A 15108-nucleotide genomic window follows, 5' to 3' on the forward strand; every position below is an offset into this window, starting at 1 on the left:
AAAACTGAGGAAAATCAGCCAAATTACTTTCAAGTTACGAGTTGCTAAAACTTACTCTGATTGGAAATATTTACTTTTAATTAGTACTTTTAGTCCTTGTCAAAGTCCTTGACTTCGATTGATTGATTGAGTTGAATTAATCCATAGCAACATTCCTGCCTTAAGAAAAATTCATTGTCACATAAACTTGCCCCCTGAATGACTGTGGCTGTAGAGCAATGCCTTTTTCCTGATCTGCGCACGCCCTACTGGGAGAGGTTATTGCCCATGACACAACCTCTGATGCTTGTCTTTGCCCATATGCTGGAGGCTGCCCCTCCTTCTGATGTCTAAAGGAGGTCTAAGTAAGGCCCAGCTTCTTCCAGCTGAGGTGAGCTGGGTTACTTGAAACAGTGACAAAGTGATGCATGGCTAACCTCGCCCTCCTGCATGGATGCAGGTAGGGAGCACTCCTGCCAGCAGATCTGCTCTCACCTCTGTCAAGGAGGTTCCATTCACCCAGGGAGCACTATCAACAAATGAAGCGTATCACTGGCCAGCACCTCCTCCCACAAGGACAATTATTCCCAGCGTTATCCACAGATGAGGATCCAAGCCAGTGTTATGTTCACACTTTTTGATTAAACTAGTGCAAATATTTGCCTTTCTCTACCTCAAAACCCACTTGTAATGACACTTCTAACCTTTCCATATAATTAAATATCTTAAATTGTGCAGTGACAGTTTACAAAGAAAAATGGTTGACACAGTGCAAAGATATAAACCACTCTTATTTTTCATAAAACTAAGTCCAAAGAGTTTTGTTTGTTTCAGAAGGAATTATGAGTTCACTTATGCTCTTGCTGAGATCAAGGAAGCTTTTTTTGGCATTGGCTTGAGTGGGATCATTACTGAACAGTACATAGCATTTTAAACTGGTTAGATTAGATGTTAGGAAGGAATTCTTCACTATGAAAGTGATAAGGCACTGGCACAGGTTGCACAGAGCTGTGGATGCCTCACCCCTGGAAGCGTTCAAGATCAGATTCAATGGGGCTTTGAGCAACGTGGTGGGAGGTGTCCCTGCTCATGGCAGAGGGGTTGGAACTGGATGATCTTTCAGGTCTCTTCAACCCCAATCATTTCATGGCTCCATAATTTCAAGATTTTTTTCCTTTTGGCAGGTGACCTGAAGTTACCTGCTGAGTGGCAAGAGGTCTTTACTTACAACAAATGTTTTCCACAAGTGTCTCAAACTTTACAGAGCACTTCATTTTTTCTGTTAGTTTTTACGGCAGAAGAAATCCATCTGCAAAATGTAGTACTGGCAGACAATAGAAGTGCTGGTTTCTAAGCACTGTTACCTGTGCTACTGCCATCACTTACTTAAAATGTGATGACTGATTGCAAATTTAATCCATGAAGGGAAAGGTGGGGCATTCTGCCTGTCCTTCCAAAAAAATTTAGCAAACAAACTCAAAATGCCAACTGTTGATAAGCCACAATATTGTGATTTCAATCTGCAGACCATGATGAAAGTGTCTCTTTACATCAAGTGTCCTGCCTCTGATTAAAACAGACTTCTGTTGGAATTGCATCTGTTGTCATTGTCTGTATCTATTCTCCCAATGAAATATGTATTTTAGACTTTTGATGCTATTTTTGCAATTCTTAAATTAAAAATAAGCTACATAAAATAGAGGCACCACTGTTTTCAATATATCATTATTGTTTAATTAAAATTCAAATAAAGCAAAACAATACTTTAAAACAATAACTGAATTGGTCAGACCTCTAATCTGAAAATTCCATGATCTTGGGGAAATCAAGATCAGTGTATGATCTCTTGCACTCTCTTTGTAATGAGCTAGGCACTCTGAGCGTTTCTCTGACATCAAGTTAATCCAGCTCCATCCACCCTGGGTTCACATTCCAAATTAGGCTCTTTCTGGTCATATTTTCATCTAAGTACAGAATCTGCTGGGTTTTACAAGTAAATATTTTCCCAGCTCCCTCTTCACAAGCTTCCCTCCCTCTTTCTTGCCAAACTCCCTGCCCTTGACTTCCCCTTTCTAAATCACTCTTCCTTCCCATACGATTTCCAAATTAGTCATCGTGTTCCCTCCCTCTTTCATCTATCGCATTCTTCCTCACTTCATCCTGTTTCCTCACCCAATCAAAGACTTCTCAGTCATGAGTTTCCTCATTCCTCATCCCTTCCATCAATGTTACTTACATGACAGCAGCAGCTCTTTTTTAAAAATCACTTTCACAATGACATCCTCACTGAATTAATCTCTAAGAACACCCTTTTAATAAGAAAAAAAGTCCATAATACAGCACTGAGTGTTCACCAGCAGAAGAAGTACTGTTTCTAAAGCAACAGACATTGAAAGCCTTCGTTATGATCAATAGAAACTATGAACCACTATAAAGAGAGTAGGTTTAGAAGCAGCTCTCATGCTGAGTTGTTGTTGTAAGTTGAGCAACACTAGCTTTGTATAGGCATCAGCCAGATAATGTAAATGCATCCACTTTCCCTCTGAATCAATGGATTATCTGTACTTTGTGTGGCAGTGGCATAAATTTGCATCCATCCATTCCCGTAAATATGTGGTCTTCCTCAGAACTCTTCAGTTTTAGAAGCCACTTGACCTAACAATGAGTTCTATGTCATTAAATATCTTCATTTAAGGGAGTGAATTATCTTGAGGGGAGTTCAACATTTGAAGATGGCATAACACAGGTAACAGACTCTGGACACAGTGGAATAAAATATCAGTAAAGCTAGAGAAATCTACAGGAAAGAACTGGATTATGGAGGGACTGAAGGCTTGAAAAGTTGCAGACAATTACAGACTACAGAAACAAGAGAGAAAATAAAATAACCATCTTAGATTTATGTAACTGAAGAAAAGAAAATGAAAGAAGAATCTCAGACTGCTACACTGACATTAATTAAGGTTTACAGCAGCCCTAAGAACTTTGGCAGCCTTGGCCCCACTTTCAGAGGAAGAAAACAACCTATTGAGAGATGAATCAGCTTTGTCAGAGTGCAGACACAGGGTCCTGTTTGGAGATCAGAATGAGAAGTGACTTTAGTCAGTTTCTAGTCTGCATCATAAAAGAAGGATTCAAATTATAGCAATTTCACACAGTTATAAATGTAATTCCATTACTTCCTTTCCTCTTTAATCACAGAGGCTACCTTGTTTCTGTTCAGAGCACAGCCCCCCTGGACACTTCAGCAGGGCCAAGCCTGCTTCATTCTTCACGGAAAATTGTATGCTAGTGGTGGCCACATTCTCTTTAGTTTTAAATAAAGACTAAAACAAGGGGGATGAGACCAGTACAGATCCAGTGTACTGAGATCAGCATGATGCAACTTCTCTCTGAGGTAAAATTATTCCATTCAGCCATTCACAGAAAATCGTTAAGACTATAAATAAGACTCCAAAGACCAATAAAAGAAGCATGAGGGAAGAGAAAGATAATTCCATATTTACAATGCCTATATATACATACACATTTATGATCATTGTTTTGGGATTAGGTAAATATTAAGCATCAATTTTGCCAGGTACCACTTAGTGCTTGTAGATGGACTTTTCTGTAGACCTCACAGGAGAAATAGGTCTTGGAAAGGCACTTAGAGAGGGAAAGAATAGTAAATTTACAAGTCTTTATAAACACTAAAGTGTGTTACTAAATGCATTATTATAGGTACTGAGACTAATTAAAGTTCTGCAATGGCCATCAGTTTCAGTGAAGAGATCTCTGTTCACTGGGATTAAGTTTGCTCCAGCAGCAAGGTTTATGGGAAACTACAGTGAAACAGATTATAGAATAAGTGTTGCTCGATTCACACATGATGGTCTTCAGTGTTCTCCTAGAGTGTAACCACTGTGTGTTCCATCTGCAGCTACCTGCAATCTCTTCCAATAACCTAAGTTATTACTACAGTTCAGGCAACAACTTTTCAAATAGTATCACCCCACGTCCATAAACACACCCTCTAAATTGGGTGCCAACACTGTTTTTGCAGAATACTACAAAATTTTGCTTGGGAGATGAAACACTGTATCAGTACAAACAACATGTGTCTACAAAGTGAAGTTTTGGAGAACAGAAAAGCATGGATGCAAAATTTTGTCAATGCATAAATGCCATTCTTGAGTACTTATCCCTGAGCATGTAATAGATCTACCGGTCACAAGCATTATTCACCCGCTGGGAAGCATGTGGGGTCTTTCTTGACTTTAGAAACGGTTTGCACACCAAAAATAGATATCCACAATACTTCATCAAAAATGACAAGCCTTTGTCCCTGAAGAAAAAAGGCTGTTTATTATACCAACAATAACTATTGAAACACTCAACATATATATTATTCATATATAAAATGACATTGTTTCAACCATATCCTCCTCATTCCGCACTATTCCTTCTGCTGCTATCAGCTTGCTTAACTTATTGTAAGATATAAATTCCTTATTATCATTAGTTATGTTTTAGGTACTGTAAACACTTGTAAAGCTAAGCAATAAGATGTGATATTATTAAAACAAGAACAGGGTGAAACACATGATTATTACGAAAGATACTGGGGTATATTTGCACAGCTTGGGTATATTTTTAGGACAGGGTGTCTTAGTGACAGAATGCACAACAGAGGAGGACTTTCTGGTTGTTACACCAAATTATTTTGTTGGCTTTCTAAATATTCTGGACTAAAGTCTTTTGTATAGGGCAGAGAAAATATTTTTCCATCCCACGGGTGTACTGTGAGAATTACTCATCTGGTATATAGATAATTCCCAGCAAATAGAAGTGCTACCAGTCATTGTTGGTGTTACCTGTCCCTCACAGCTTCTGTGGCACGACAGCTGACTACAGTCCAGTGGGTGTATCACCAGCTATTATATGGATGCCTTTTTTTTTATTTCTGGACAGGCTATTAAACAAGGAGAGAACAAAAAATTCCTGGGTTTTGTGTTCAACTGCAGCTTAGGTTTTACTTGAAGCCTCACTCAGGCTGAAATGGACACTGAAAATACTGGCTTGATGTGAAATTTCTGTCAAGCAAAATGTTGGCAGAAACAAGGGCTCAGTTCTAAAACCAGAAATATAGGGAAAGTGACTGCCTTTGCTTGGTGTTTGCAAACACTTGGTCTGCAATTAAAACAAGGAAAGACTTTTTAATTGGCTAAGGAAAACATAATAACCTAAGTAAATAACTGCAATATCCACACCCATGATATCTCTGGCATTGGTTCTTCAGTTCCCTTCCCTACCAAGCGGTGCCAAAGTCCAAGGAGCTAACATCCTTTTAACTCTGTCTTCTCCATTTTCCCTCTGCAACCCTATTAATGGTTAATCTATGTTCAGGATGAACTTGGATGACGTCTCCAGCCCCTATAGGAAATGCTATCTGATCTGGGCCACCTACCCCTGCAATAGCAATTTATTTTTATTGCTGTCATCAGGCATCCCCCACCCCCAGCTTCAATCCCAATTTCCACAAGTTCAGAGGAGAGCCAGCAGGAAATGCCTTACTCTCACTGTAAAACTGCCTGTGGGCCACAGCTTTGGAGCAGGTTCCTACCACAGAGACATTTCTGTGACTGTAGCAATTAAGGACCAGCAGCACCCCAGACACTGGCACAGGGCTGCTGTCATACCAAGGGTGTACTCCAGCACAGGAGGGAAACTCTTTCCTTATTAGTTTAATCCTCAATTTAATCCTGTCTTCTACCCATCACCAGATCACTTACCGTTGTAGTGGTTTCTAACATTTCTTGGAGGGTTTTTGAACAAAAAGCTTTTAGAATTAAATTCTCTGCACATTTCTTCATTTGTCAAGAGTCTGCTCTGCCATTCTGTATGCAAAGGGTGGGAGTCACTGTCCTCTCTAGCTTTGCACCAGTGACTTTACAAACAGCTGAGTGATTCTGAAAAAATGCATGGGACTTTTAACCATAATGTGTATTACATCTTACTGGCTATGTAAGACTGTCGATGTTTTATATCAGGTAAAAAGGCCAGTTTAAAAACAAAGTGTTACATAGATGCTTGACCCAGGTGAGGCTCATCTGTTGGTTATAGAACTGAGGAAGCAGATGCCTGAGCTTTTTCCTTCCCTTGAACTCCAGAAGGCGCAGGACTTGGTGGACTTCAGAAGAATGCTTAAGTTCACCTACAGAGATCTTTGGGGGCTGTATGGCCTTCTTCCCCTTTCACCTGATGCCTGAGGAAGGACGAACTGAAGTTACGCGTTGTCTTAAGAGATGACATTCAATGCCCTGAGCACCACAGCGCATCCCTGACACCTTTGCTCAGAAGTGCCACGGTGTGCTGTTGTGCAGCTGCCATTTTCCACTCCGCAGGCGGCCCTGCAAAGAGATCACCGCAAAATCCTCTGATGTGCTTCTACAGTTGAGTCTATACCGCCTTAAAATAAAACACGCTAATCAACAAGAACATCCTCCCCCTCTCTTATAAGATATGGCTTTGAAATGCCCGAGAAAGGACTTGTTTCCCCGGCGTGTGCTCTGGCGGCACGGCGGGTTCCTCGATGAAGGGGAGGCACTCCGCCAGCGCGGACAGAACCAAGACCCGACGCATTTTCTGTCACGTTTTTAAGGCCCCGAAGCGTGAGGGAGCCGGGGTCCCTGCCCGCACCTGGAGCTCGGCAGATCCCCCTGGAAGAGCAGGAAGGCGCCGCTCCCCCTGCCCGTCCTCCATAACCAGGCCGGGATTTTGTTAATCAAAGGCCTTATTGCCGGGGAGGCGGCTGAGCGGAACCGGGACGGTCAACGGCGGCGGCTGCTCCCCTCGGCTCGGGGCAAAGCCCGGAGGGATCCCCGGCCGGCCGGGCGGGTCCGCCCGGGATAGCCCAGCCCGGGCGGCCACAGCCTGCGGGGAGCCGCGCTGCGGCCTCCCGACTCCCGCCCTCTCTCCCTCCCGCGTCCCTGGGTCCGCCCGTATCCCTGCATTCCCTGCTGCAGCATCCCCTCCTCCCCTCAATCCCATCAGTAGCGGCGGCCCCGGGCTCGGCTCCCCGCGCTGCGGCGGCGCTCGGCGGCGGCTCCCCCCCGCCGCGGCCGCCATGTTGGGCTGCTGCGCGCTCGGCGGCGGCGGCGGCGGCTGCCGCGTGTGACCGCGGGAGGGAGGAAGGGAGGGAAGGAAGGAGGGAGGGAGCGGCTGGGGAGAGGAGGGCGCGGAAGCGGAGGGAGGGAGCGAGCCGGGGAGGGAGGGCGCCGCCGCTACCCCTCCCCGCCGCCCGGCGCACGCACACACACACACCCCGCACACGCACCGCCCGAGGATGCCCTTTGCCCGGGGGGGCGAAGCCGGGACACCATCGCGCCGCCGGGAGTGAAGCCACCGCCGCCGCTGCCGCCGTCGTCGGGGCCTCCCGGCCCGCAGCGTGCGGCCGGAGCGGAGACGCCGGCGCTTTCCCTCCGCCCCAGGACGCGCACCGGGTGGAGGAGAAGGAGGAGGAGGAGGGCGCCGTCTCCGCAGCAGCAGCAGCCGCCGCCGCAGCCATGGGAAGGATTTGACAGGGCTCGGAGCGCTTTTGCCGGTGTGTCGGGCGCGCGTCCCGCCCGCCGCCCCTTGGCGCAGCGGAGGAGAAGGGGGCGACAATGAAGACTTTAGTTTTTTTGAATCACTGAAAAGCCTTAAAAGGAGACTCGGTAAGGAGGAGGAGGAGGAAGGGAAAGGCTGCCCGGGGCAGGACGTGGCTGCGCCCTGAGGAGGGGGGGCTGCGCCCCACCCCGCGGTGGCCGCTGAGGCGCTGCCGGGGCCGGGGGAAGCGGCGGGGGGCGGCGGGGCTGCGCGGCCCCTCATCCCTCCCTCCCCGCCGGTGTGCGCCCTCGTTTCTGCTGCCTTTCGCTTATATAAATACGTAAATACATCTGTTTTTCCCTTCCCATCCGTCCTGGGAAGCGGAACCGGAGGGGCTGTTAGCCCGTGGTGCTGCGGCGGGGCTCCTCGCAGGATCGCGCTGCATGATCTGCATTGGGAATGAAGGAGAAGACCTTCTTAAATATATAAGTGCGTGTGCCTGTGCACGCGCGGTGAAATCGGTGTCAGGCAGTCTCAGTTCTATTTGAGTGCAATTATTATTGTTAAAGCATCAGGAATGCCCATATATGTTTTTGCCCCACTTCTTACTAAGGCTATTAGATTTTTGGGGTTTTTTTTCTTTTTTTTTTTTTTTAGGATAACTATTTTCTTCTCTTAAATGTCATGCAGACACAGATATCCTCACTGTACGTGTTTGTCTGAAACTCCAAGGGTTTAGTTTCAGGCTGGGAGCACCAAGGTGGGCTGGCAATTAAGGACTGCCACAGTTTGACACTTGTTAAAAATACTGCTGACTTCTTTTTAAACGACAAAACCCTCAAAAGGTTTTTGTTTTGTTGTTGTTGTTTTTCTGACTAAGTAATAATAATCATTAAAAAAGAAACCCCAATGCAAACTGAAACAACCATGTCTGGAGAAGTGCGTTTGAAGCAGTTGGAGCAGTTTATTTTGGATGGGCCAACACAGACTAATGGGCAATGCTTCAGTGTGGAAACCTTGCTGGATATACTCATCTGCCTTTATGATGAATGTAATAATTCCCCTCTGAGAAGAGAAAAGAACATCCTTGAGTATCTGGAGTGGGGTAAGTTTGAATGTGTTTATTTTGTGTACATCCGTCCATGTTCCTGTCTGCTTTGTATAATGTCTCTGTTATTTAAGTGTGAGAGGGGATTGTTTATATCTCAGTGTTTTACTGGAAGTGTTGTCAGTTTCACTGTATTTAAACATGATGGTGGTGTTAAAAAGAAATCTGTATTGGTTTTTTGTCTTTGAGGTATGCATCTAAAGCATACTTCATATTCTTTATTTTTTTTTACATGGATGAGGCTTTTGTATTCGAAGCATATTTGTTTGTCTTCAGGCCCAGCTGTTGAGTTTTGTATCCTAAAGTTACTGGCAATATGGAGTGGCGAGGGATAAATTCTCTGATGCCTGGAAAAATATCAATGCACAATCTTCTAATTTACTTCTTCAGTTGAATCTATACTGTTTTAAAATAAAATCCTTCAGCTTTCTGAAATGAAAGGGGTTTGAAACGTCTGTGAAGATGGAGAAGATGACATTTGGTTCTTTAATATAAAATTGTTGCTGACTTAAGTAGATTGTTTTTATCATCAGGAAAATCAAAGTTGAAAAGCAGAATGAAACTCTGTGTGTTCCTGGCAGACTTTTCATTTTGTGGGAGATAGGGTATTAGCAGATTTTTAAAGGCAAGCAGGTGAATGATATTGTGCCAGTTCTTCTTAAGTTGTCATAGAACTGGTATAGAACTGGTTGACTCTATTTTTTTTTTTCTTTTTAATTCTCTTTCTTCCTCCTCCTAAACTCAAATGTAAACCAGAAGATGCAGTCTGACATAAGAGCCTTGATGAGAACGGTTACTGTATCTGACCTTCAAACTTCAAAGTCATGCTGCACTTCTGCTTTTGCATACAGAACCATTTACCACATTTGCTTTGTAATAAATGCTTCACCAGGCCTCCTTTATTAAAAAAAGCTTATTTTTGAAACTCATAGCAGGCATTTGATTAATTAGGTGTTGGAGCTCTTCAAAATTAGGTCGTTGAGGAAAGACATTGTTTTGATAACTGATCTAACAACTTGAGGCTGATATGTGTGTGTTTTATTTTCCTGCTCCTCTCTGTAGTCATACTGACATCTAAAGGACATCTGACTCAGTAATTAAATTTCTTGTAGTGTTCATATTGCATCGTTTTTTGTTTTCTTATTATCTGGAGGAACAGGCTATAATTAATGCATTCTAGCTAAGGAGGAAATTGTAATTAAAAGTATCTCTGAAGAATCTTCCCTCTAAAACTGTCACTGGCATACAGAAGCTGTGAAAGACTGGAAAAATATGATGGCTCCAAGGGTATTTTCTATGCAGGAACTTAGTGTAGTCTGCAGTGGATCTAGGCAGCTGATACCCTGTAAATAATAATAACCAAGTTAATCATATCTAGATGATCAGAGCAACAGTGTGTTTAGGACCCATTGTACTGGGTGCTGTTGCATTCAGTGCTGGTTGTTTGATGGGTAAATGCATCCTTGCAAGGCTCTGACAGTACCTGAAGATTTCTGTAATAAGCTTTCCCATCTGCTGATGGAAATAATACACTCTTTTGGAAAGGCTAGACTGGAAGGAGGTTTCTTGCTGGCCTATTTTGCCTGCTATTTTTCCACTCTCGTGCTCCAACTGTGCCGTAGCAGGACTCTTAGGCTTCAGAGAAGACCAGTTGCTCCCGTTTCCAGGGCTGAGTTTCATTGGTCCTCTGTCTGCTCCCAAGCTCTGCTGTCCGGGCTTCTGTCCTGGGAGCTTTTTCAGGAGGGTTTGTGAGGTGACATGGAACAGCCAGCGGTGCTTGTACCTGCCGGTGGCAGTGTCTGTGTGAATGAGGTCTTTATCCTGCAAACACTCCTGGGAGTGTCTCCTCTGAGGACCAGCCTTCCTAGTAAAACTGGTGGTCTCTGGCATTCCTCTTGGGATCAGGGAGTTGGCAAAATCAGGCTCTTAGGGAGAGGGGTACCCTCCAGTGCTCTGGTGCACTGGCGTTACTGTGCTTCGATATAATCGTGACCTCTCGTATCACTCTCCCCAGAAGGAGAAACAATGCAAGTGGTTGATTAGAAAGAGGTTATATGTGGTTTTAAAGTCAGAGATGTGCTGAGTAGTGGCAGAAGTGGAAGGCTGGCAGCCAGAAATCATGGACTCTGCCCGCACCTCTCTAAAGGACTCAGTTGAAATGCTTTCAGCTTCTCTATCTGAATAGCAGGAGAAATGGCACAAATGTTACACCCGGGAGTTCTGAGAGCTGCTGCATGTGGAGTGCTCTTGGTTTTGAGTGTACCATATAAACTAGTGTGTATTAATTTGTTTTTCCCATCAGTAGAATAAATCTTGGGGGCCTGGTATATCTCCTGGTGGATGTCAGTTGGATGCTGGCATTTTGTGGGTTTCTGCCAAATATCCACAGATTTGCTCAATGACTATGGAGAGTGCAAAGTGAATGTGTTGGAACTGGTCAGGGACCTGGTATGTACTGGTATGTTTGTGTGTTTACAAAATGCAGAGTACAAATTTACTCCTGAGAACTGATTGTCAAACTGCCTTTTTTTTTTTTTTTTTTTTTTAAATAAGGTATTCTTTCTAGAAGTAAATAAGATTTATTTATATAGTCTGTTAATTTTAAGAAAAGGCTAATGAACAGCTGTTCAGTGATCACAGACTCCTGTTGAACAGCAAATATTTTTTGCTTGCATTTCAGCAGTGTAGTTTTGAGGTGCTACTGTTTGGTTTTGTGGAGGGTTTGAGCTGAGGTTGCATTTGTGGATGTGTATTTTTACAGACTGTTCTGGGTCTGAGATGTTATCTGCTGTGTTTCATGTAAGAATGAACCACAATCTGATTTTTTGGGGGAAAGGTTTAGGAGGTATTCTACCATGGAAAAGCTAATGTCTTAATGACAACCATGTGACTGCTGCTATATTTAGGGGAACTAAGAAGCTTCATGTTTTAGTACTTAGATCTTTTAGGACTACTTTATGAACTTGTAATCTAGAACTATAACTTATTTAAAAATGAATCATGGTAAAAGAATTGAGATCTGAACTAACTGTTCTTATTTTTATTTGATACTGCAAGTTTAACGCAGCAAGTGGAGAAAGTAAGGTCTCTAGAATGTGAAGCTGAGTTTTAAATTTTTGTAGGATTTCAGTCTTCTTTGGTGCTTGAAATGACATTAGACTGGTAAGAAGTGTCAGGTTAGTTATTGTATGATTCAGAAGCTGCTTTGCTTCTAAAATCTTGTCTTTGGCTTTAAGTGAAGACACAATTGCATTCCCTATTCTTATACATTATTAGTTTTGTGACTTGTTTGTAATATAAACAAAATCAAATCATCTTACTTAGGGATCTTATATGCTAACACAGCCGTGGAAACAGCCATTGTGTTTGTGTTCTGAGGGTTAAATCAGGGCACATTTTGAGATAACAGGAAGAAACTGAAACATTCAGATTTGGCCTGTTCTATGTATTTGATGCTAGTTTTCATTTTTATCTCTATTGATAGTTTTATTTGTGATTTAGAAAAGGACTTGTCTAATTATAGCAACTGGAGCTTACCAGAAAAAGGTGTTGAGAATTCCAAGCACTTTGCTTTTTCTTTTCTACTTGTGTGTGAGTTGCCACACTGACGCAAGAGAGTAAGGGAGGTAACGAAGGTTGATAAGGTGAACTTGAAAGAGAACTACAGTGATAAAAAGAAGCTTTTGAGGATATTTTGGTTCTGGGAAGACTTTCTTTCTAATGGCTCCAATTTTAATTGCTTTTAAAAAGAAACTAGAACACTGTCAATTAGGATATATTGAAAGAATAGTAGATAAACCACAAAATGTGTGGCAGTGAAAGTGCTGGAAGATGGAGGGCACCACCAATACTGTGGTGAGGTCAGTGACTTGATTAAATCTTTGCTCTTGCTGGAAAAATGTAAATTGCCCTTTAGTAAAATTTTTGTTTAGTTGATTTTGTTCAATTTGTTGTTCTTGTTCTTGTTTGGTTTTTGTTTTTGTTTTGTTTTTTCCTACCAAAGAAAGCTTTGGAAGATGAATTAAATTGTTCTCATTTCATCTATAGTAGAACTGAAATGTGTTTATGCAGTGCTGATACGGTCAAACACTAGACTGTCATCATTGGTCTCATACTTCTGTTATTCAGTTGTGCACCATCTGTTCTGGATATTGAAAATGGTTCTATCACCATACAACCAATTTTTCAAGACAGAGTTGTGGACAGGTTGTCTGTGTTATCCTTTTTTCTTAAGAAAAATGGTAAGCCCCTTTTTGAGCTAGGTTTGTTTTTGCATATTGGTTACAAAGGAAAACAAAATCTTGTCTCTAGCCTTCTTCACCTCTTCTTTGTTATTTATCACTCTATAGGTCTTGAACAAAATAACAGTCATTTTCAGCTGTGAGTTGCTTATATTTTGTTTTAAAAACAGACTGTTAAAAAAACAAACATTCATTTAGGTCCTATTCTTAGCAGACAGTAAAAGACTTAGTAATCAGCTTTTTCAAGTTTTGTTGTTTTGGTTGTTTTTTAAAGTAGACTTTGGTGCTCACTGCTTTCCAACCTTAGTACTATCAAACCCATTAGAAATATTTTTTCCCCCGAATTACATTCTAAAAGGTATCAACTTCTTATTCTAGTCATAAAAATTTGAATACGTCTTGGCCTGACATAAGCAAAACCAGTTATTCAGTTCTTTCTGGGAAAGAATGAGCATCTTGCTTGTCAAGGCCACTTAATGTGCTTAGGCATATTCCTAATTTTTAAATTTCATTGCGTGCAGCTGAGCCATGTGAAGTGATGGGGCTCCATCAATGTAGAAGACATTGTGGCATTCTTGACACATAAATTTCTTACGTTGTTTATGATAACACTTTACTGCTTATTTTATGTAATGTGTTGTTTCTGTTACACAGCTGCAGCCAACAATTAGATGCTTTTTATTGGTTAGAGTGAAAGAAGAAGGTTTTTCAGTGCTCTCAAAGAGAAACGACCTTCAAATCCCTATGTTTTAGAATATTGTGTAAACATTTTTATACAGATGCAGTTCTACATCAAATTACTTGAAAAAGAAGGAACCAGTATTTGCAGGCAAATACATAGAAGAATGGTTGCCCATGCAGGCTTTAGTGTTAGGTAGCTCTGTGTTTAAGGTCTATACCTTTCAAATTGTGGGGTTTTTTCCCCTCACATTTATTTCAGTTTTGATTCTTTCCTTGAATGTAGTAAACGAATGGCTGTACTTTATCAAGAGTTCTGATGTGATCAAATGAGCTGTGAGACCATCCAGTTAATTCTGCATGTTTTTTATTAGTTTCCAGTAGAGCGAGGCATTAATCCATTGTAACATGTTTGTTTCTTTGCACTAGGTGAGGTTTTTGTAAACCCTAATTTTAAGTAGACATAAGTTTAAAGGGTGTTCTTTTTGGCTGTTTGTGTTCTGTTGGGCAGGGGAAGTTTGGAAGTACTCCAGGGCTGCTTATTTTGGGGCGTATTTGGGGTATGTGTCTTCAGGTTGACTGACTTCTGTAAGTAACATCCTGTTTGTTGCAAAGGAGCATGGCTTGCTTAGATAGAAAGCTAACTAATACTTCGTTTCCAGGAATTTTAAAAATGCCTTTATTCTGTACAGAAATTCCTCGCATGCTTTGATCTAATGGGAACAAATGGAGAAATACAATTATATGAGTTAGTCTGCTCAGTGGGCATTATAAACCTCATGACAACACAATAAATTCCCTGTTACAAGGACATATCATGTTTAAGGGTTAATCCAGTAGGGGTTTTTTTATGGTAAGATCATAACTGTAAAATGTACTGCTGAAGGTGTGTTTGAATTTTTAACCTTTGGGTTAAAAATGGGGCTGTGTGTATTATGTACCTGATTAATCTCCTTCCTTGTCTTTTGGCCCTTCTCTCCTGGACTTTACTGACATATTTCTGTAACCCACAGCGCATTATTATATTGCAGTTGACTAAAGTATGGCTGTTGTTCTCCAAAAGCAATGAGTTTAATTGGTCCAATACAAGTCAATTCTTAGAATATATATATATTCTTTTTTTACAAAGATGGGTAGAAGCTACCTTTCTTTTTGAAGCTCTACCTTACAGCTGTAGATCTGTGTTTGAATCCTGAATAGCAGCAGCAAATAGCAGTAACTTCACTACTGAGTCATGCTTGTGGCTGGAGAGACAGTGTTGTTTTGAGATTTTTTCTTATGAATAAATTGCAAATACAGGATTTTGAGATACAAAGTGTGTGTAGGCATAGATATGATTTCTACTATCCTGGAAATCATTTTCCCCATATTATTTTCTGAAAATGAACTCTAATAAATTATCCTGGACGTGTCTTTGAAAAATACTAACCTATTCTTAGCATCCCTAATTGCTTTTATCCTGTAAAAATTTTACAATCTCCCATTTATGCATAAAACTTCCAGAAGCAATTAGATCCTGCTGCCAAGCTCTAA

At 41.8% G+C, this 15108-nt stretch overlaps 1 protein-coding gene and 1 long non-coding RNA gene across 5 annotated transcripts in view; one reads left to right on the top strand and one right to left on the bottom strand.

The window, feature by feature from the left end:
* Nucleotides 1–5928: 5928 nt before the first annotated feature.
* On the bottom strand, nucleotides 5929–6805 carry LOC131378506 (uncharacterized). The gene is made up of 2 exons (XR_009207622.1): nucleotides 6661–6805; nucleotides 5929–6371 (listed from the first exon to the last, which is right to left on the bottom strand). It is a non-coding gene; the product is annotated as an uncharacterized LOC131378506 (long non-coding RNA).
* A 544-nt stretch (nucleotides 6806–7349) lies between these two features.
* The window catches only part of CDC42BPA (CDC42 binding protein kinase alpha), a 182370-nt gene continuing 174611 nt past the window's right edge, over nucleotides 7350–15108 (top strand). For 2 of the 4 annotated variants that reach the window (XM_058419710.1, XM_040057918.2), the window contains exons 1-2: nucleotides 7356–7676; nucleotides 8429–8653. In XM_058419710.1, the coding sequence (XP_058275693.1) occupies nucleotides 8458–8653 (196 nt within the window). In that variant the 5' untranslated portion in view covers nucleotides 7356–7676; nucleotides 8429–8457. Of the gene's footprint in view, nucleotides 7677–8428; nucleotides 8654–15108 lie in introns of all 4 variants that reach the window. The other 2 variants (XM_058419709.1, XM_040057917.2) reach the window with 2 other exon arrangements.

This window comes from Hirundo rustica, chromosome 3, assembly GCF_015227805.2.
Source record: "Hirundo rustica isolate bHirRus1 chromosome 3, bHirRus1.pri.v3, whole genome shotgun sequence".
NCBI classification, from domain to species: domain Eukaryota; kingdom Metazoa; phylum Chordata; class Aves; order Passeriformes; family Hirundinidae; genus Hirundo; species Hirundo rustica.